Below are 22,333 nucleotides of genomic sequence, written 5' to 3'. Positions count from 1 at the left end.
ACTTGGCCTTCAAGGTCTCTCAGTGATGCATTCATTGCTATCGTCACCGAGTCCATCCATCTTGCTGCTGGTTGTCCTCTTCTTCTCTTGCCTTCAACTTTCCCCAGCATTATGGAATTCTCAAGGGAGTTAGGTCTTCGCATAATGTGTCCAAAGTATGATAGTTTGAGCCTGGTCATTTGTGCCTCGAGTGGAAATTCTGGGTTGATTTGTTCTAGGATCCATTGGTTTGTTTTCCTGGCTGTCCATGGTCTCCTCAAAAGTCTTCTCCAGCACCCAAGTTCAAAAGCATCAATGCTTTTTCTATCTTGCTTCTTCAAAGTCCAGCTTTCGCATCCATAGAGTGTCACAGGGAAAACCATTGTCCAAACAATTCTAATCTCTGTAAGTGTAGACATGTCACGGCATCTAAATATCTTTTCCAAGGCCTTCATTGCAACCCTACCAAGTACTAGTCTGTGACGTCTTTCTTGACTGCTGGATCCTTTACTGTTGATGGTCGATCCTAAAAGGCAGAAGCTATCCACCACTTCAAAGTCTTCATTGTCAATTCTGAGGTTGGTTGCTGTACTTGTCATTAGTTTAGTCTTCTTCACATTTAGTCCCAGCCCCATTTTTTCACTGTGCTCCTTGACTTTCGTTACTAGAGCTTACAGATCATCTGCATTCTCAGCTATCAGAGTGGTGTCATCAGCGTAGCACAGGTTATTGATGTTTCTTGCTCCTCCCTATAGCTGTAGCAAATTTGGTTCAAATCGGTTAGGTTTACACGTTAGCCCTCTTCCATTTCAAATGTCAGCACATCCACCATCTTGAATTGGGGTGGATGACATCATCACCAATGATGCCATTGAGGCATCGCTATGTGTTCCTACAATTGCACCCAATTTGGTTCATATTGGCCGAAGCATTGCAAAGTTGGTAGAGGGGGGACAACAGACAGAATGCAGAGTGATCTCGGACAAATACAGGAAATGGAAGGAGGGCCTTATGACAACCAAGGAATAGTAGAAGAGTGGCCGAACCTGTGGGGATAGTGTCAGGAATGTCGAGACTCAGAATGAGCTGAGGTTTGTGGGGGATGCCAAACACAACAAAAAGGTGATTGAACACAGCTTTGCTACACTCTGACTGGGCAGGGGGAGCCATTTACGATGGAACCATTCACAGCGACTTCAGGACAGAAGGTGTTGTCTGTACATGATTCAGCTTTGCTCCTGACGATTCGTAGTTGCTGCACATTATGTGTGTCCTAAAAAGGCACAGCAGAGAAATGCTTGACTAACAAGCAGACGGTTGCCGGTTTGAATCCCCACTGGTACTATATCGGGCAGCAGCAATATAGGAAGATGTTGAAAGGCATCATCTCATACTATGCAGGAGGTGGCAATGGTAATCCCCTCCTGTATTCTATCAAAGAAAACCATAGGGCCCTGTGGGTGCCAGGAGTCAAAATCGACTTGACGGCATACTTTACCTTTAAAAAGGTAGCACTTTGGAGCAGTGCTCAAAAAGGCTTAACTGTAGGCACTTCCTGCCACAGGAAAGCTGACCATCTGGGAAAGCTCCTGTTCAACAGTGGAACAGTCCACCTCATACAATGGTGGGCTCTCCTCCTCTAGAAGTTTCCAACAGATGCTGCACAGCCATTTATCAAGGATGCTGCAACAGTTTCCTGCACTGAGCTGGGGGTTGGACTAGAAGATCTCTAAGGCCCCTTCCAATTCAGTTGGTTTGATAAATGTTCAAAGCAATCGCCACAGATTGTTCCAAGTTCTTCCTCTACTATTCAGAGCATCACCTCATTGAGGCAACCCTTGGCAGTTCTGTCTCTCCCTCTCTGACAACGGGGTTAACAGAATATTTCCAGTTACTCGATCTCTCTGCAGTTTTCATTACCAGAGACAGGTTCCTCCTCAGCTCCCTGGGGGCAAATCAATTTGGCTTTGCCCAAAGAACATGACATAAAATCAAACAGTTGGGGACAATCAGCCCTTCACTTACAGGAACAAAAGCTGAATTTAAATATCCTTGGGTAGAGTGGAGGAAGTTAATGTTGACTCTCTCTTGCTGGTGACATTCCAGCATGGTGTAGTGGTTAGAGTGCTGGACTAGGACTGGGGAGACCCAAGTTCAAATCCCCATTCAGCCATGATACAGTACTTGCTGGGTGACTCTGGGCTTCTCTCTCAGCCTAACCTACTTCACAGGGTTGCTGTGAGGAGAAACCTAAGTATGTAGTACACCGCTCTGGGCTCCTTGGAGGAAGAGTGGGATATAAAAGATAAAATAATAAAACAATAATAATTCAGCTGGTCTGCCTCTGGACTGCACGGCCCCTGCTAGACAGATGCTAAAACTGGTGTCTGTGGCACATTTGGCTTTGCTGTGAGGGCCAAAGGGCACGCTGCACTCAATAGGGATGTGCAAAAAATTTCGGGCACAGAACGATCTGTGCCCGAAACGAACAATTTCGGGTGATTCGGGGCCGAACCGAATCACCCCCGATGTCCCCCGAATTTTTTCGGGCACGAGCCAAATCACCCGAATTTCGGGCACAAAAATTTCAGGTGATTCGGTTCATGGTTGATTTTTGGCGATTTTTTTAAGTTTTAGTGACTTTGGGGCAGTTTGGGGGCATAGGATGGGATTTGGGCAAAAGGAGTGGGGTGGGGTGGTAGTACCTAATGGGTGCAGGCTACCACCCCAATTTTAGGGGGATTGGGCAAAGGGCTGATTTTTGATAAATTTCTGAAAATTTCATGTCTTTGGGGCAGATTGGGGCATATTGGGGCAGAAAGTGGGGCCTGGCCTCAAAAAAACTTCTGAGGTGTGAATTCTCATTCTATCATAGCAAATGAGATTTTTTTCAATTAAACAACTCTCATGACCCCACTTTCACTTTTTCACACTTTCCTTTACTATGAATAATATGAGGAAGTAATCAATTTAGCACACTTCACCTTATGAAGACAAACCCCATACAAATAAATTCACCATAATTCACCCCTCTGCCCAATCACTCTTAAATTGGGGATGGGTGGTAGCCTCCAGCCATCAGGCACTATCTACCAGCCCACCCCACTCCTTTGGGGCAGATCCACTTTCTGCCCCCAATCTGCCCCAAAGACACCCAAACTTCAAAAATTCTCAAAAAATTAGCCCTCTGCCCAATCCCCCTGAAATTGGTGTGGTAGCCTCCACCCATTAGGCACTACCACCCCACCCCACTATTTTGGGGCAGATCCACTTTCTGCCCCCAAACTGCCCCAAAGTCACCAAAACTTCAAAAATTCTCAAAAAATCAGCCCTTTGTCCAAACCCCCTGAAATTGGGGTGGTAGCCTGCACCCATTAGGCACTACCACCCCACCCCACTATTCTGCCCCAGGCCCCACTTTCTGCCCCAATATGCCCCAATCTGCCCCAAAGACATGAAATTTTCAGAAATTTACCAAAAATCAGCCCTTTGCCCAATCCCCCTGAAATTGGGGTGGTAGCCTGCACCCATTAGGCACTACCACCCCACCCCACTCCTTTTGCCCAAATCCCATCCTATGCCCCCGAACTCCCCCAAAGTCACTAAAACTTTAAAAATTCACAAAAAATCAGGACTTTGCCCAATCCCCCTGAAATTGGGGTGGTAGACTCTACCCATTGGGCACTACCACCCCACCCCAAAATTTTGCCCCTGGGCCCCTTTTTACCCCCTGAATCGATTTGGATTCGGATTCGGATTAAATCCGAATCCGAACCGAATCAAGGGTGATTCGGGTGACCCAGATTCGGGCACAAAACAGAACGGGGGTGATTCGGCTCGGGTCCGAGCCGAATCACCCGAAAATCCGAATTGCACACCCCTAGCACTCAATGCGGGCTTCTTCCTAGGAAAAGGCAGGTTGGGCGAAAGACTGGGAGCAGAGAAGCAGTGAGGGGGGAGTGTGCTCAGCCCTTCCCTCTGCCATCCGTTTCTGCCCCAGCATGGCTGCAAGTCTGAATGAGTCTGAAAGTCAATGGGAGGGGGAAGAGGTGGGGAAGGAGGAAGGCAGAGCACTTCATTCGATCACCTCTCGCCTTGAAATGGCCCCTTCTTGTGCCAATCTTTCCCTAGAGAGCAACCACGTATTTGTCCTTACATGATCCTAAGGCCTTTTGTGCCATGCCAAAACCGAACAGGCTGCGCAGAGTCCCTCTTTGGTCAAAGTCGCCAGTGAACATGCAGGTGGAGTGCAGGCAGGAAGAAAGCAATTACTCAGCCTGGCAAGCTGCCAGGGCGTCAGAATTATCACTGCTGCTCTGACAAAGCGTGCCAAGGGATGGTTAATGATCAGGCGTGACCAGGGCCTCGGCTTTATGTCTCACTGGAAAACAGCAATCCGTTTCAAATGCTGCTTCACACTTCTGCTTCACACTTCTTGCGGCAAACTGCTTGCCAGCCATCCTTCTGCAGAGCTCACAAAAACAAGCACTTCCTCCTTGGTGCTGACAAAAACAGATTTGTCGGACCTGCTGTTTTGCAGAAAACTGTCCATAAGTGGGATATAACTTAAGGAAACAGGCACTGTCCAGTGTTACCTGCTCTCAAGGTGCCTCTAAATCAGAATTGATTCTTCCTTGCTTACACCACTGGCTCCACGCACTCCACATTCCATGATCTGTCACCTTTTCTTCCTTTTCAATGCTCTCCTCCCTGGTTTACTCACACCCCCATTTGCATTCCTCTCATTAAAGAAGATCCAACTTTCCCTTGACTGTACCATTTTTTCTCACCTGGGCCATTGTCACAAGACTCATATACCCTTCCACAAGCCCGTGATTGGAGCCTTTCTTCTTCCGAAGTGGTTTTCTGGCGAATTAGGATCCCTTGCACCCATCAGCCTATCTGCCCGGATCCCTGGGCCCTTCACAGTTCAAAAGCCCAGCTCCTGCTTCTCAAATCTGTTGCAAGCACCTTGCCCCCTTATGAAACACAGCTGGTATTGCCAACCTATGGGAGAACTCTGGGAGTGCAATTCTGCAAATTCAGCATGTTTGGGAATGTGACTCACCCCGCTTCCACCCAGCTGATGGGCAGTTCTTCCTCTAGAGCAGGGCTGCACAACTCAAATGCCCTAGTGGGCCAGAACCATCCACAACTTGTCATGCAGGGGCCAAGGTCAATTTTTAGCACATTATTACATCACAATTATCATTAGTTACTTGTGGATCTATTCCCCCATCAATGGACCCAAGAATAGTGACCAGAAAATAGGTCCTGTATCTGCTCAATCAGTGGAGCCCGTGGAGTGCAAGCCAGCCCAAAATAAATGCCAACTCCTCTCCTCTCCCTAAATTGTTGTTGCTTTCAGGCTGCAATCCTAGGCATGCTTACATGTGAGTAAACCTCACCGGGTACACCATGGAAGATATTTCTGAGCAAGCATGCACAGGATGGTGCTATAAGGCAGTTTCCAGCTCCTGTGTTGCTGCAGGATACCTGGGGGCCAGTCAAATAGTCTCTGGGGGCCAAATCCGGCCCCCGGGCCTTATGTTGCACAGGCCTGCTCTAGAGGCTTGCTTGGTCCGAGGAAGCAGGTTCTTGCCAAGCTCTCTCTGCCTTCATTCCTCCTCTGGCCAGTCTTGCTCTAATTTTTGCTGCAGGTCAGCAGCAGCAGCAGCAGCAGCAGCTCACATGCAGTCTAGCCTGCTATAGTCAGATTTCTGCGTCCCCCGACCATGACAGGTGACAGGAGTCCCCTTTCCTGGTTTTGATGCTCCTGTGGTGCAGTGGTGATGATGATCCCTACAGCTAGTCTCCAACCCCACCTCCTTGGCTCTGGCTCCTGCAGTCAGACTAATGCCTGCAGAAGTGTTCCAAGGAGGAAAGGGAGAACTTGGAGATGATCTTGGCTTTTGCTCTTGCTCACCATGTCTGACGATCCACTAATGGAGTGGGGGGCAGTGCCTGGCAGGTGGGCACCCCCTTGCCCAACAGGAGGCCTGACCCGCTCAGTTCTGGAGCTGGAGCTGTGAGCAATCAGGCTCACTCAGGCCTGACAGTTTTAAACCCAGAAGCAAGAACATGCAAGCAAATAAAATGTTCTGAAACTTACCATCACATCGTATCCTTTCCTTCCTCCAAGGAGCTCAGGCAGCATATATGGGCATATACAGGTCCCCCCTTTTATCCTCACAACAATCCTGTAAGGTAGGCTAGGCTGAATTAGTGACTGGTTCAAAGCCACCCAGTAACATGCGGGTGGGCCAGAGACTGGAATTTGCAGCCTTTCCCGGCTAAATTCAGGACTCCACCCACTGCACCACACCGGCTCTCCATGCCAGCGGCTGCCCTCCCTCTTCGTTTCAGGAGGTGCTGCACCCTTGAACAAGGATCCAGTCCAGTTCTCAGGCTTGCCCTTGTGACCCAGACCCCACAAAACCAATCGCTAGGGCGGATATCTTTAGCCATTCTCAGGAAGGTTCTTACCTCTTTAGTCATCTCTCTGGGGAAGAAGAAATAGGGAACTGATGCGAGGGCGACCAGGCCGGCTGCCACTAGGAATCCGAGCCACCAGGCTCCAACCCATCGCGGATCTGTTCTGCTGAGTTGAATATCCGCTGGAAAACATGCAGAGGGAAATGCTGAACCCTGGCTGCAGCTCAGTCGGGAAGAGTCACTGGGCCCACCTCAGAGGCTTCAACAGCTCCCGTGGTGGGGCTAAGGGGCTCTCTTTGGTGGCAGGTTTTCAAGCAGAGGCTGGATGGCCATCTGGCAGAGATGCTGTAGCAGCCAGTTCCCGCCATAGGATGGGGTTGGGCTAGAAGCCCTCCAAGGTCCCTTCCAGTGTTCCGTCTACTTTTTATCATCAGTGAATGGAAACAGTTGTGTTCTGGGCGGCAGTTTCAAGACAGTGTGCGCACACAAATCTCTCTCTCTCTCTCTCTCTCTCTCTCTCTCTCTCTCTCTCTCTCTCTCTCTCTCTCTCACACACACACACACACACACACACACACACACACGAAGAAAGAATGCAAAAACATTTCCTCTCCCCCCCGGCCACCTCTCATCTTCTGCAGCTTATCAATCAACACTGAAACTAGTTATTCATTACTAAGCACCATGGCCAATTTCCATGATTGATTGTTAAATTTATATACCGCCTTTCATTAAAACAATCCCAAGGCGGTTTACAGCAAAATTTAAAAACAAGATTGTAAAAAAGATACAATTAAAATATTAAGCTAAAAATATAAAACAAATCTGATTAAAAATTTAAAAGCTGGGATGGAGACTGAGGAGCGAATAGCCACCGGGAGAGCATTCCAGAGTCTGGGGGCAGCCACAGAGAAGGCCCTGTCCTGTGTGCACGACAACTGAGCCTCCCTCATTGTCGGCATCCGGAGCAGAGCCCCCACAGATGACCTTATCTGCTTTCTTTTTTAATAGTAATTGGTGGTTAAAAGGGTCCTATAACAAAATAATATTTTTGCATTAAGTAATAAAATTAAATTATAGTAAATGTTTTGTTTTATTAAATAAAATAAAAATAAATAATTTACTCCCTGTTGTCTAGGTTTTATTTAAATTTGAATTCATCCTTGCTTTCTTGCTCTTATCCCATAAAGACAGTTGGCTTTGGGGACAGGGAATCATTTTATGTTTTTATCTGTCCAGTGTAAACCACTTTCAGAACATTTTAGAACCTAAGAACAGCCCTGCTGGATCAGGCCCAAGGAGGCCCATCTAGTCCAGCATCCTGCTGGGAAGCCCACAAAGGCCATTGAAAAGTGGTATAAAATGATAATAAATAACAATGGTATCACACAACAAGTGCAGAACAAGAACTAAAAGTGCACATACACTGACTGAAAACATGAAAATATTTTAAATATTAAATATTTTGCATGAAAGGCACATTAACCAAATATAGCAATAAAGATATTAACCAAAACAGTCAAATATGCAGCAGGATGGTGCTAAAAAAAGAAAGCAACACCAAATTCTCCATGATATGTGTACTGATCGAGTGCTACCTCATCAAGCAGTAAAATATTTTGTACCTATTCTAGAATCACTGTTGAAAGATCACACATAATTAAAAAAAAAAAAACAAATTATTTGTAATTTAACTTAAAACATAAAAAGTTCAAATTAAAATACCCATAAAACTACAAAATAACTAAAAAGCTTGGCTGCAAAGATTTCTTTAGTTGTTTCCTAAAAGCCAACGGGGATGGATATAAAAATATAAAACTAAAAAGAAGTATTGCAGAGGAAGGAAGTTAGAATGGAAAGTTAGAATGGGCTGCATGAATCCCCCCCCCATGTATTGTTAAGATTTTTTTAAAGCACGCCTTTTTTAAAAAATGAACCAGTTCAGCTAACATTCAACTAATAAGTCAATTTTCAAAAGTATATATTAATTTCTGTCTGGAAAAAAAGATCAGTGCTATAAAACAATCAATCTCTTCTAAGGTGACACATCAGAGGAGGTGTGGGGAGGGACCCATAGGGGTGAGAGAGGGTTGGCAAGTCCTGTTGCTGCTGCAAAGGAGGAAGAGAGAAGGGCGGGGGGGCGGGGAGAGACAGCCAGACATGCACACAAGGAAGGTACCATTTGCAACTGCTCTGACTTGCTTGGCCTCAGCCACAGGAAATTGTGAAGGGTTGTGAAGGCACTCCTGGCAGAAATCCGTAATTTGAGATCATTGCCGTCCTTCAGGAGAGCCCTTAAAACCTATCTATTTGGCCTGGACTTTCAGGGTTTTAAATGATTAACTGTTTTAAATTGTTTTAAAGTGTTGCCCTGATTTTCAGGGCTTTTAGCTGTTTTATTGGTTTTATTGTGTTTTAATAGTTTTTAATTGTTAATTTGTTTTAATTGTTTTTATCATGCTGTGAACCGCCCTGAGCCATTTTGGAAGGGCGGTATATAAATCAAATCAAATCAAATCAAATCAAATCAATCAATCAATCAATCAATCAATCAATAAATGTGAGAATTCCAGATTGCCAAGTATCTTGCTTGATGCCCTGCAACATGAGATTCTGAATGGCATGTTACTGAGAGTTCAGCCTGTTCTCTTCAACGTGGGGACCATGGACAACAAACCTTAGCAGCTGAACTCCATTACAACATTAATGTTCAAATGAATACAACATGGTTGTGCGCACACGTGCAGGCACACACCTTAGGGGGAACAATGGTCCCTTCTAGCTCAAATGTTCGATTATTCGAGTGGGTATACTTGCTGCCAGAGATGAGAGCTGATGAAGCAGAGCTGGTCTGGGGGTAGCAAGCATGAACTGTCTCTGTTGCTAAGCAGGGTCCACCCTGGTTTGCATTTAGATGGGAAACTACTACATGTGTGAGCACTGTAAGAAATTCCATTCAGGGGATGGGGCTACTCTGAGAAGAGCATATGAGGCCCAGTGTTCCCTCTAATAGGGATTCTAATAGGGATTTTCAGATGCTGTTCACTACATCTCCCAGCATCCCCAGCTGCAATAGCCTTTGCTTGGGGATTATGGGAGTTGTAGTCAACAACATCTGGGAAACCCTGTTAGAGGGAACACCAGTGAGGTCCCAGGTTCCCTCCCTGGCAGCATCTCCAAGATAGGGCTGAGAGAGACTCCTGCCCACAACCTTGGGGGAACCACTGCCAGTCTGTGTAGACAACACTGAGCTAGATGAACCAATGGTCTGACTAGGTGGAAGGCAGCTTCCTATGTCCCTATGACCTTGTCTCCTGAAGGCCACCTTGTTAGGCCAGCCCCACTCTGACTCCAAGCTGACCACAGACCTAAGGAGTGCTGAGGAGGACCTGCCATCATGATCGTCCCTCCTGGATGGGGAGCCTCAGGGGTCAACACCACCATCGGGGCCCAAGGGTGGCTCCATGGGACAGATTCCCTTGAGCCACCTGGACAGGAGGGGTTGATTTGGATACACCTCAATTCACCACTCGGATGCTTCACCAGTGCACCCTCCTTCTCTTGTGCTGCACTGAACCTGTCCACTGTGGCCTATTTATATGAACCGAAACTGCCCGTGAAGACTAGGGATGTGCACGAACTGGTTCGGAGGCCATTTTAGAGGCCTCCAAACCGGTTCGAACGCCAGGGCCAGTTCGAAGTCTGAAGGCCCCGGGCTTGGCACTTTAAGGGCAGGTGGAGGTGCACTCACCCCTCCTGCTGCATTTCCCCCGCCAGCGTCATTTATTTCCAAAAACCTTCGGGGCGGCAGCGTACCTCCCAGCTGCCCCGTTGCCCTCATTGGCTGGAAGTGGCTGGAAGTACCAGGCACACATGCCTCAAGAGAGGCTTCGTATGGGTCCCCACTCCCTGGTTTGGTGGTCTCTGCACCAGCTGGGGCTTCAGTGGACATGCCTGGGACCTTTGGTTTGTTGGTCCTGGCCCCCTCCTGATCCTGTTCAGGCTCACTGCTGAGGCCTCCATCATGATCTGGTTCCCTGACTACCTCCTGATCGGACCTCTGAGTCCGACTCCAGTGGTCCAAGGTAATCCCTGACAGCTGCAGTGTTCAGTTCCTTCAGTTCACATGCAGGTTTTTTCTCCTCTACATGACCAACGTACATTGATACAACCCTGCAAAAAAGCCGCCAGTGGGTATAAGGTTTTGGAGACTCGTGGTGGGGAAAGGGCTCAAGAGGAGAAGCTTTTATGAGAACATTTTGAACTCTTAGGAAGAAAAGAGGTTTTGGGAACATTCTCCACTTTTACTTGTAATTGTTGGGCCTGATCCAGATGAGTGAGGGGGAGCTTGCCCATCTTTTCTTCTCTTGCAGCTTCCACTCAGCTCAAGTTATTCCTGGAAGCTGCAAAGTGGAAGTGATAAATGAGAATAAGTATCACTTCCTTGCTTAATAACAGCTGTGCCAAAGAACAATTATAAGCATGTGAGTTGGGATCTTCCTGGACATTTTCAAAAGGTCTTCCAGAGAATTTCTCTGAAAGAGTCATTTTTCATTGAGCTGCCACTCCCATGAGAAGGATTTCATAACATCAGGCAATACATACAAACTGTGGGAACAGTTTTCAGGAGTGTTGGCTAGCCCTCTTAGAACCAGATCTGCAAAGCTGTGGAACAGAATCCCATCAGAACCAGGCAAGAAAAAGAGTCAGTCCTCAGAGTGTGTTATTTCTACTCTGCACTCCACAGCAGAAAAAATCAGGGAAACTACTTCTTCAGCAGGGCATAGTCTGCCTCATTTTTGGTCCTGGAAACTCACTAGGACTGGGCTGACATACAGCATACAAGGAGTGACCTGACTGAAGGTTAGGGCAGGCATGAGGGGTGTGGCTGGGCAGTAGGGCCTGTAGCAGACTGCAAGAGCTGCCTGTAGGTGAATGACAGGCTGGGCCCCATTTCCACACCACCTTCCGACACTGTCAAGCCATTAGGTCGCTTGCAGCATTCCCCCCGCCCCGCCCCGCTCCCCACCCGGCTCTTCCCAGATCAGACTACTACGCAGCAAGATCCAATAAGTATCACATTACGGATAGGGATGCAAACAGTATCCAGGACCTTTGGTTTTGAGAGCAAAAATCACTTACCTGTAGTTACAAAGAAGTGCCCCCCAAATACCAACAGATGTCAGATAAGAAACAGCAAAAATTAATAGAAGGATTGAGAGCTAGTGAGACAACAGGTACAGAGGGCAGCTGGGAGGGTGGCATGTACACATCTGGTCAAGTTCCTAGGCTCAAGAGTTTTCACGTGTGAGGGCAGCCTTAAACGGTTGTTGAGCCTCCCATGTTAACCTCTGATCACTATTCACGCAGAAGAGAACATAGGAAGCTGCCTTATACCAAGTCAGACCTTTGGTCCGTCTAGCTCAGTAGTATTATCTACACAGACTGGCAGTGGCTTCTCCAAGGCAGCAGTCTCAGCCCTATCTGGAGATGCCAGGGAGAGAATCTGGGACCTTCTGCATGCAAGCATGGAGGTGCTCTAGGGAATGTTCTAAAATGAATGACAGAGAATGCCCACTGAAAAGTCCTGGTTGCTTCCTGAGGGAGGAGAGCTGGTCTGGTGGTAGCAAGCATGACTTGTCCCCTTAACGAAGCAGGGTCCACCCTGGTGGCAAATGAATGGGAGACTATGTGTGTGAGCACTGTAAGAGACTCCCCTCAGGGGATGGAGCCGCTCTGGGAAGAGCAGAAGGTTCCAAGTTCCCTCCTTGGCAGCATCTCCAAAATAGGGCTGAGAGAGACTCCTGCTTGCAACCTTGGAGAAGCCGCTGCCAGTCTTTGTAGACAATATGGCTATTCGTAAATTCCATGCATTCCTATGGTGCTTCGGAACACTGGAAGCTACCGAGTCAGATCATTGGTCCATTTAGCTCAGTATTGTCTACACATACTGGCAGGGGCTTCTCCAGGGTTGCAAGGGTGGAGTCTCTCCCAGCCCTATCTTGGAAATGCTGCCAGGGAGGGAACTTGGAACCTTCTGCTCTTCCCAGAGCGGCTCCATCCCCTGAGGGGAATATCTTACAGGGCTGTTCACACATCAAGTCCCCCATTCATATGCAACCAGGGCAGACCCTGCTTAGCGAGGGAGACAATTCATGCTTGCTACCAAAAAACCAGCTCTCCTCCCTCAAAAGTGAAGGGGAAATATGAAGAAAGTGAAGGGGAAATATTTGCAATGCAAAGAAGCCTCCTGGCCATTGTAGAGTTTACACTGGGATTACAAACTGGATTGAAGCAAGAGCTGCTTTGAGTGAAAAAGCTCCAACACTCTCCCAGAGGGAGAAATTTTTCTCTTCAAAACCAGCTGTATTTCCACAATTTAGTTCATGAAGTTATGAGGCACCCTTCTGAGAAAGAGTTCATGTCCAAAAAAGGTGAAGTGTTTTAATGAAGGCCAGTTTCTTTCAGGCAGGATAATAGCTACCTGGGTTTTGAAGCCAAAGCCAAGAAATAGAAGCCCAGGAGAGAACAAAAGAAGTTATTGATTCCTTTCCCCTCACAACACATTGTTTGATGTGCTCCTCTCACCTACACAGAAGGTCATCTCTGAAGCTGACCTCCAGTGGGGAGCAGCATTTTATTAAGGGGTCACAAACCAATGGAGAGGCCAGTTTCTGCTGCGGGGAAGGAGCTCACTTCTAGTACGCGAGTTTAGTAATGGTTGGGCATGTGCAGGGATGACTACTTAGCTGCCCTCAGGCCAAAGCAAGTCCCCCGGGCACTTTTATTGAGGGATTTGCCAAATTTTAATGCAAGTATGGCAAAACAGCTGCTGGCAGGAAAACAAAAATATGTTCAGACCAGGCGCAGCTCGTGAACTCTCCTCGGGGGGGGGGGAGCAGCGGGCGGCTTCTTTAAGGTAAACGGAGCCGGTGCTCCATGCCGCCCAGCAGCCCCCACGGCAGGGAATCGCCTCCGCTACTCTCCTGGCTCCCATGGAGGCGAGCCCCCACCAGCGGCCAGGTGAGTGACGGAGGCGATTCCCCACCGCGGGGGCTGCTGGGCGGCATGGAGCACCGGCTCCGTTTACCTTAAAGAAGCCGCCCGCTGCTCCCCACACCCCGAGGAGAGTTCACAAGCCGCACCTGGTTCAGACTGAAAGACAGAGACATTCTACACTTCAGCATCTCTCTCTTTACATACTTATAACATAGATGCAAGTATAATATATAATATATCCTTATATCATGCTATACCTAATACTATAGCAAAGTGCTACCATAAGATGTCAACGTTTACAGGGAATCTGATGACTCACAAGTTCTTTGATGTTAGAAATCAGGGGCTCCTCTTAAATGCAGAGTCCTCTTCCTTTGGGGTAAATAAGAGTATAACCTGCATTTAACCTCTCTTTTTTAAAGGCTGCCGCTCTCCCCGCAGACGATCCAGGCTGCAGCCCTGGGCAGCCGAACTGGCCGCCCACACGACTGCCGGCGGGGGCTGCGGGAATCAGGGGCCACGCGGCCCCCGGAAGTTCCAGGATGAACTTCAGGATGATCCTGGAGAGACCCCCAGGGCTGGGAGGCTTGTTTCAGCTTCCCGGCAGGGGTCTCCTCATGTGTTGCCACGGAAAAACACGCTAAAAAAGATGGGGTTAGTGGAATGCTCATCTAAAGGGAAGGGTAAGTTAACAGGTTGCCCGCTTTGAGAAACTGGGCTCACCTGCGAGCCCGGTGGTTCTCACGTTCTGCTAAAATCGGGCTAGGCTCCCTTAGCCCGATTTTGACTGATCGTGAGAATAGCCTCAGAGTTGTCTTGCATTCGGGTACATGGTAACAGCAGTGGGGAGATGCCTGTTTGGCATCTAGGCTATTGCTGGGAGAAGAGGGAGGCCCTTGAGAATGCAGAAGGAGACCATGCCTGGGTTGCTGTTCTTGCTTGAGGTTCCGGAAGCCTGATTCCCTTGCCAAAGACATGATAGATCAGGCCTGGCATAAGCACCTGAAACTCGCTGGCAGTCTTTACGCAGATGGGGACCATACGTGGGGAATGTGTGTGTTGCCTGCTGGATACTTTGCTTGTGCTGACAGACATTGGGCCATGGCAGCTGCTAGAGAAATGGTGAGAGGAGGCTTCATAAGCCTCTGTGAAGGCATCACTTTGCCTGGCAAGAAAGAATGCTTACCCGCAGCACTGCTGCCCCTGTTTGATCTTTTGCTGGAACAGACCAGGGTCAACCCAGTCCGGCATCTGCATTCCTGCAGTGCTCCCAGCCAGCTGCTTCCAGGAAGTCTACAAGGAGGGGGGCCTGAAGGCAACAGCCCTCCCTCAATGTTTGTGCCCCACGGCAACTGCTATTTGGAGGCATACGGAGGCCGTACACACAACCCGAATTGCTGCCGGGTGGGGAGGGCTGCCTCCCCGCACATGATCTCCCTCCCCTGAGCGAGCGGCAGAGCAGGGAGCCAGAGGAGGAAATCCTCCGGCATCCTTCAATGCACTGCACCAGGCGTGTGGTGTGTTGAGGCATCCTCCCTCAGCTGGGCACTCTTGCTGCCCAGCTCTCGGGGTCATGCACACACGGCCCTGGTGCCAGGGTGAAGGCTAAAGGCTGGGGCAAAAAGTAGAGTTAGGTAGGGTGGGAGCGCCAGGGTCAGGAGCAAACCCAGCGCTTCACATGAGCAGCCTAACCCAGACTGGGCTGCGCTAGCCTGGGTTAGGCTGTTTGTGAGAATAGCTTTACTGCCTCTGGATGAAAAGATTCAAGAATCCTCATTTCAATGGATACATGGGGATTTGACCCTAAGTGAGAAGCACGGTCTTAGACCAGGGGTTCCCAGTCTTAGGGCCTCAGATGTTGTTGGATTACATCCTCATCATCAATGGCCATTGTGGCTGAGGATTATGGGAATTGTGATCCAACATTTGGGGACCCAAGGTTGGGATGGGAACTCCTGCCTTAGACCAACGAGAATTCTACCACTCAGGCCTGCTCAACTTAGGCCCCCCAGCTTTTTTTGGACGACAACTCCCATAATCCCCAGCCACTATGGCCAAGAGCCAGGAATTATGGGAGTTGTAGGCCAACATTTGCAGCAGGGCCGAAGCTGAGCAGCCCTGTGCTACCTAGAGTTGCTATGAACTGAATGAGGTACCTTCTACATGCAAAGCATGTGCATACCACTGAGTCATATGGGCCATCACTTCCTCTGGGTTCCTCTTCTTGTGCATCTTATGCGCTCCATACAAGTTCATTTAATGCTTTTCCTCCTGTTTTTTAATCTTTCACAACGTTTGGAACACCCTGTAGCCACACTCAGGTGCTCCATCAAATCCCTCCTCAAAATCTGTTCCTTACACCAAGAATTTTTCCTGAGCTGTCAGCACTTCATTGGTTCCCTCCTGCAAGGCTGCCACCCAAAAGCCGTCCTCTCTAACCCCATTCAGCTACTCCTTGTGGAAACTGTGCTCAGCCATCTTCAAGAGTAACACCAAGATGAACTCAACCACCACCAATCGATCAGGGCACCTAGACTGCCTTTTAAAAGAAGGAATCCTCAATGGGACCCACGGTACTTGGGGGAGATCCCAGACACTATGCAATCCTATGTAAGGATACTCAAAATTCAGTAGCAGCTTGCCCTAATGAGCCAGGGGCGCACCAAATGAGTTGCAGCTGCCTCTAGATCCCAGCTGCTCTGGTTGCACCTCTCTCTCCCATTCCGTCCCGGCATTAACGCTCTCTATCTAGGGTTACCTTTGAGGACAACTGGGAAGCTACAACGGGTCCAGAATGCAGCAGCTCGCCTACTCACATGGGTGCCAGAAAATATGACAGGGTAACACCTCTCCTGCAGTCATTGCGCTGGTTGTCTATTCGCTACCAAGTTCAATTTAAGGTCCTGGTTCTGACCTTCAAAGCCTTGCGGGGCCTGGCGCCTGTCTACCTACAGACTCGCCTCTCCCATCCCGTTACATCCCATCTGGTTAGATAATCTCAGATGGCCCTTCTGTCGGTCCCTGATTTCCAAGAGGTTTGGAGCTCTCGGACCTGCAAGAGGGCCTTTTCGATTGCTGCCCCACTTCTTTGGACCTCTCTTCCCTTCCAGATTCATTTAGCCCCCTCCTTACTGGTCTTCAAATCTCTACTGAAGACTTTTCTTTTTCGCCAGGCTTTTGCCTGGTAGTTTATCTATTTGTTTTTTGTTAGTTACTTTAGTTTTTAATTTAGAATGTAATTTTTTATGTTGTCTTGTTTGCATGTTTTTGTGCGCCACCTGGAGTATTCGGAGTGGGCAGTATATTAAATGTTACTAATAAAAAAATAAATAAATGAATGAATTAACTAGAGCTGCACTGCCTGCAGGCTGGCCATGTGTCAGGTAGAGTTGTGCTGGCTGGCCGTGAAGCTCTAGTGAACGCCAGGGCAGGATGGGGGAGCGAGGGACAACAACTGGAGCTGCTGGGAACCAGAGGCAGCTGTGCCTCGTTTGGTGCCTCCGTGACTCGTTAGGATGAGTCCCTACCGTGAAGTCCCCTTGAGTTGAGTGGGGCTTATTTTCAAGTAAATGTGCCTAGGATTGCAGTCTTAAACAGGAACTTACACAGGAAGTGTGTAAGGACTAGAGCAGCTTCCAGAATATGTCAGGGCTAGGGGGTAAAAGTAATTTCTCAGTACAGTCTGACTATAGTAACAATGTAAAATATTAATGGGTCAAAGTTCACAGGCTTTTAAGAAGGGGAAATGGTGTGGGGGGAGATCAAAGCATAAGAAAAGCCACAGGAGGACCGTGCCATCCACAAATTGACCTACAAAGTCATAAGAACATAGGAAGCTGCCTTATACAGAGTCAGACCCTTGATCCAGCTAGCTCAGTATTGTCTACACTGACTGGAAGTGGCTTTTCCAAGGTTGCAGGCAGGAATCTCTCTCAGCCCTATGCTGGAGATGCCAGAGGGAGAACCTGGGACCTTCAGGATGCAAGCCTGCAGATGCTCTTCCCAGAGCAGCCCCATCCCCTAAGGGGAATATCTTATAGTGTTCATATGTAGTCTCCCATTCAAATGCAAACCAGGGCAGACCCTTCTTAGCAAAGGGGACCATTCAAGCTTGCTACCACAAGATCAGCTCTCCTCCCTAAACTGGGTATCCTGGCTACTACTGTTCCCCTCCCTTTCACTTGTTTCTGTTTAAAAAAACATGATGGTGTTTTGCCTTATTTTGTCATTATAAACTCTCATAAAAGTTGGTGCTTTGTTTTGTTTTTTAAATGGTTTAGCTAAATTCTGCTTGGCCAGAAGGCCTTGCTTATGAGTCACTGAAAAAAGAGCTTCAAAATTCAAGTCATCTTAAAAAAAGGAAACAGTTACAAGCACACCTTCTCCTTCAGAAAACAAAGTAGCGTGAAGTCAAGAAAAAGGCACCCCCGCCAAATCCCTGGGCAAAAGCCCACTTTGAAATCTCTCCTCTCCAAGGGAAGAAGCAGAGAGCTACACAACTCCCTGCTTTATTACAGCAAAATAGACCACCTGGAAAGTGGGGAGAGAATCTGCATAGAAAATTGAATTAAATTAAAGGTTGAGTCACCACATCAAGGCAGAGCCAGGAAAACCACCATTGGGCTGGGCCATCACAGGAAGGTGCAAAGCATCCATAACACAGGGTTGCCATATTGTGGCTTTCCAAATCTGGGTGCCTGATTTGGACATTATATAAACTGGCCTGAAAATAATTTCTGAGCAGAATAGTGACTGCACGTTTTGCTCCATAACTCCGCTTCTATAAGGGCTAGAGCTTAGCCTAAAAAAAAAAAATCTGAAATCTGGGAGAATCTGGGTGGGCTAAGCAAGCTGGGTGAGATGCATAAAATCTGGGTGAAACCCGGAATTTCAGGGGGCATTGCGACTCTACCGAAACAGTACAAGAAGGCTTAACACTGCTTAACAAACTGAGGCACCAGAGACAAGGGCTTGGGAAACTGGTGAAAGACGCTGCTGTGAGCTCAAGTGCCTGGGGCTTGGGTCTCCAAATACAGTTTAAGCTGACTCACCTTGGAAAGATAAATGTCATACTCCTGCTGCCCTTTGTTTTCTAGACTGTAAGCTCTCTGGGGCAAGGACCATGTAGTTTTCCTTCTGTATGACACCCACCCACTCTTGGTGCTGTCAGTATGCATTAACCTGTTAATATCATGTTGCCGTATTACCATATTGGCAGTACTCAAGTTTGGAAGAACAGAAGGATCTGTCATCTGTGATGACTTTGTAACGCTGGGTGTTTTAGGAGAGGCAATGGCCTCTCACTAATGCTCACAGGCTTCCAAGAGAGGGAGGCAGTCCATATCCTGTCAGTGTTAGGGTGCTTCTTCACCACACCAAAGCCCATTTGCCTCAGACTAGAGGGGGCTGAGGCTTAAATGGCAACTCAGCAACCCCCCCGCCCTCGCTTCCAGCTCTTGTGGCTTTCCTCTCTCCAGGAAGCAAGGTTGTCATCATCCTCAACTCTCTCCCAACTGGCCACATAAGGTGTGGCACTGGCAAGCAAGGGCCTGCTGGCTGCTTACAAGACACCTGGGCCTGTGTGGAGGCAGTGCGGCTAGGGTTGCCATATGCAAGCTTCTCAAATCCAGGTGGCCTAATTTGCATATTATGCAAACGATGCAGCAACTAATTTGTGATTTTTAAATTTATTTATTTGGCAGATTTGTATACTTTCCCCTCCATCTCTGCCCTCCCATGCGATCGGATCCAGAGTAAAATCCAGGCAATCCAGGCAGTGCATTTGAAATCCATGTAAATCCAGGTGGAATTTAGCAGCTGGGTGGAGGGGCCAAAATCTAGGGGCTACCCTAAATTCCGGGGGACATGGTGACCCTAAGCGTGGCAGCCCCGCCATCTTAGCTGCTACAATGCTTCCTCCCTGTGTCAACATTCCTGAGAGAAGCTCTGTGATGGGGGTGCTGCCATTAACAGTGCCCCCAAAGGATCTCCACTGCTGTTGTCTTGTCCTCATGGGACTTCAGAGGCATTGGGTGAGTTGGTCAGATGGCCACTGGATTAAGGGAATGGACCCAAACAAGCTTGTGCAGGCTGTGAAAAAGAGGGAGGTGGAGAGAGGTCTAGAGTTGACCACATACAGTAAAATTAGATGAACTCTGGTCCAGAAAGAGCTGATTCCAGGACAGAAGCATCTTCTTCCTGATTATGCATCTCTTGATCCCTCTTCATTCCAGACCTCATTCTTATCACAAGACCTAACTGCCCTTGCAAGCTCCTTTCTTCTTTTGCTTATCTGCTAACTAAGCAAAGAGGCACCTTTTAAAAGTGGTGATTCGCTTGACTGAGCAGGGGGAGAGCAACCGACCCTATCCATCCCCAGCACAGCGTCCCTCCAATGGCTGTTGCTGGTGTCTACCTTATGTTTCTTTTTTAGATTATGAACCCTTTGGGGACAGGGAGCTACTTTATGTATTTATATCTATGTAACCCGCTTTGGGGACTTTGGTTGAAAAGTGGTATATAAATTATTTGTCATATTCATATCTGTATGTTCTCTGTATGTTTGTTTCCACAAAGCTTCAACCCTGGATGGCTCAGGAGTGGCATCACAAGCTTCCACTCCTAGGCCAAGGTAGGCCAGTATTCTGACAGGTGTACTGGACTTATTAAGGAGGAGGAGCAGCAATCGTAGCAGATGAAACAGAAGCTGTAGCCCTGTCATTCTCTGCATCATTGGAATTTATTCTCTCACAAAAACATCCATACAAAAGCTTTGTTAACTCACCTACAGCAACTTTGTCAATGTCGACATAATAGCGTAACGTGATCGACCCCAACAAGAACGCTATTGCAGGACCGATGGTAGTTGCAGCAAAGAGGATTCCTGTGGGAAAAGAAAAGAGAATTTCTGCTGTAAATGCACAGCCTGCATCATGCAGCTCAAGATTTGCCCCTGTGAGATGGAGCCATTAGATGGATTCACACAACCCCCTTCCTTCAAGACAATTAGGTCCAGCCCTCATCAATATGTTCCATGAACTTGGTGTGCATATTTATTTGTTTTTGAAACGCCTATCCTGGAGAGGGAGAGAATGAGGGTATCAATCCACCCTCGGTGCCTTCACTTTCCAGATATATCGATCTTCCTTAAAGTAGGACTGGTAAAAGGAGAAAGGATGTGCAAGCCTCTGCACTCTTGTGCACTCCCATTATTTCCTCAGTTGCTAAGAAGGCAGCTACAAGTCACTTCTGTGTTTGCAGACATATTCCAACAATATTGCTTTGCATGTATGGCTCTGCACTTCCCTAAGTAGTTGGAACTGCCAAGGCAGCAGCTGCTACAGAGTTTGTTTACTTGTGAAGAGAGGCAGTTTAAAGTGTATGGCATGTTTGTTATTGCTGTTTATTCACAAATGTACACGTTGCGGGGAAGGAGCAGGAAGCATTTAAGGCAGATGGCATTTCTCTTGAAAGCAGAATCAGTTTGCTAAACACCAACACTTAGAGTCCCCTAAGCGACTTCTCTCAATCAGCTGCAAAACTCAGACTTCTGCATCCTTTTCTGAGTACTGGCTCTGCTGAAATTCCAAACTCTTTCTATCTCCTGTCTGAGTACGTGGGATGTGTCTGAGCTCACTAGCCACCAACCATCAATGAAGTGGAGGCAGCATCTTCAGCTAGCTATACAAGTGTCTATTTGGCCATCCATACTCATTCATGTGATCAACTTAAGAAAAAAAAAAGATGACAATACATTCACTTGGCACCACACAGGAGCATTCGCATTGCAAATACAACATGCATGGAAGCTGATACAAAAATTACTAACACTAATTATTTTGCATCTGCAAAACATTCATATGGGAAGTGGAGGACCGACTACTCAGGGCCCTCTTACAGTTGTTACTAGGGATGTGCACGAAACAAATTTTGTGTTTTCTTTCGAGCTCAAAACAAAATGCAAATCCCCAGAACGTTTTGTCAGAACAACCAGTCGAGCTGGTTATTCCGACAGAACAAGCTCGGAACATTTTGATTGTTTTGAGTGTTGCAAGCAGCATTTTGAAGGGCTGTTTTTCTGGGTAGAGCTGATCTACTGATTGGAGTCAGTGAGTAGACCAGGCCTCTGTCCTGGACTTCGCTCATTGGCCCACCTAGGAGGACTGGTCTTCCAGCTAGACTGGCTGGTCTACCATTCCATTCCAAGCTCAAAATAGGCCCTTCATCTGAAGGGCATTTTGTTTCAAGCACAGAACACTCAAAACAGCCCATTTTGAGTTGAAACATCCTGAGCTTGAAATGTTTCATGCATCCTTAGTTCTTACTTATCTTATTTTTTAAAATTACATTTTAAGATGGGGGTTCTCAAACTTGGTCCGGTGTTGTTAGACTACAACTCCCATTACAGGTAAACCTCAGTATCTGCAGGGGTTCCATTCTGCAGAGATGGGGGTGACTGCGAATGCTGAAATTGCAGATACCAAGACATTGACTCTATGGAATGTGGGGTGGGGGTGGGGTGTTACGTTTCTGGAAGCTAGAAAGGGGGCAAAAAGGGGGCAAAACTACAAAAAAGGTGGAAAAGGTTTCCTACCATGCTCCGTGGCTATCCCACTGTCCAGGAGTGCGCCTCCCCTGCCGCCCAAATTCCCCATTTCCCCCCATGAAAAATTGCAGGAAACATGCTTTTAAAAAAAGATATGGGCCACAAAATTGCTCCTCTTGACAAAATGGTGGCTGGAAATGACCTCCATGGTCACTTCCGGCCCTCTAGGAATCACGGATACATGGGTTTTAACCCTTTCAGTTTTAGCCCATCTCACTTCACAATTTGAGGATCCAGGCTGTACAGCACAAATGCTCGCTTCTTTGCAAGTCCTCCATTTCTCCCTGGCACTTTACATGCTGGAACAGCAGCATC

At 47.7% G+C, this 22,333-nt stretch overlaps 1 protein-coding gene across 7 annotated transcripts in view; it reads right to left on the bottom strand.

The window, feature by feature from the left end:
* The window catches only part of SLCO2B1 (solute carrier organic anion transporter family member 2B1), a 141,639-nt gene that overhangs the window by 31,346 nt on the left and 87,960 nt on the right, over window positions 1-22,333 (bottom strand). For all 7 annotated transcript variants that reach the window (XM_053306555.1, XM_053306556.1, XM_053306557.1 and 4 more), the window contains exons 6-7: window positions 20,198-20,296; window positions 6,466-6,596 (exon numbers count right to left, since the gene is read on the bottom strand). In XM_053306555.1, the coding sequence (XP_053162530.1) occupies window positions 6,466-6,596; window positions 20,198-20,296 (230 nt within the window). The remainder of the gene's footprint in view (window positions 1-6,465; window positions 6,597-20,197; window positions 20,297-22,333) is intronic.

This window comes from Hemicordylus capensis, chromosome 3 (assembly GCF_027244095.1).
Source record: "Hemicordylus capensis ecotype Gifberg chromosome 3, rHemCap1.1.pri, whole genome shotgun sequence".
Lineage (NCBI taxonomy): Eukaryota > Metazoa > Chordata > Lepidosauria > Squamata > Cordylidae > Hemicordylus > Hemicordylus capensis.
The sequence above is the reverse complement of the archived record's forward strand: the minus strand, read 5'-3'. Positions and strand labels throughout refer to the sequence as shown.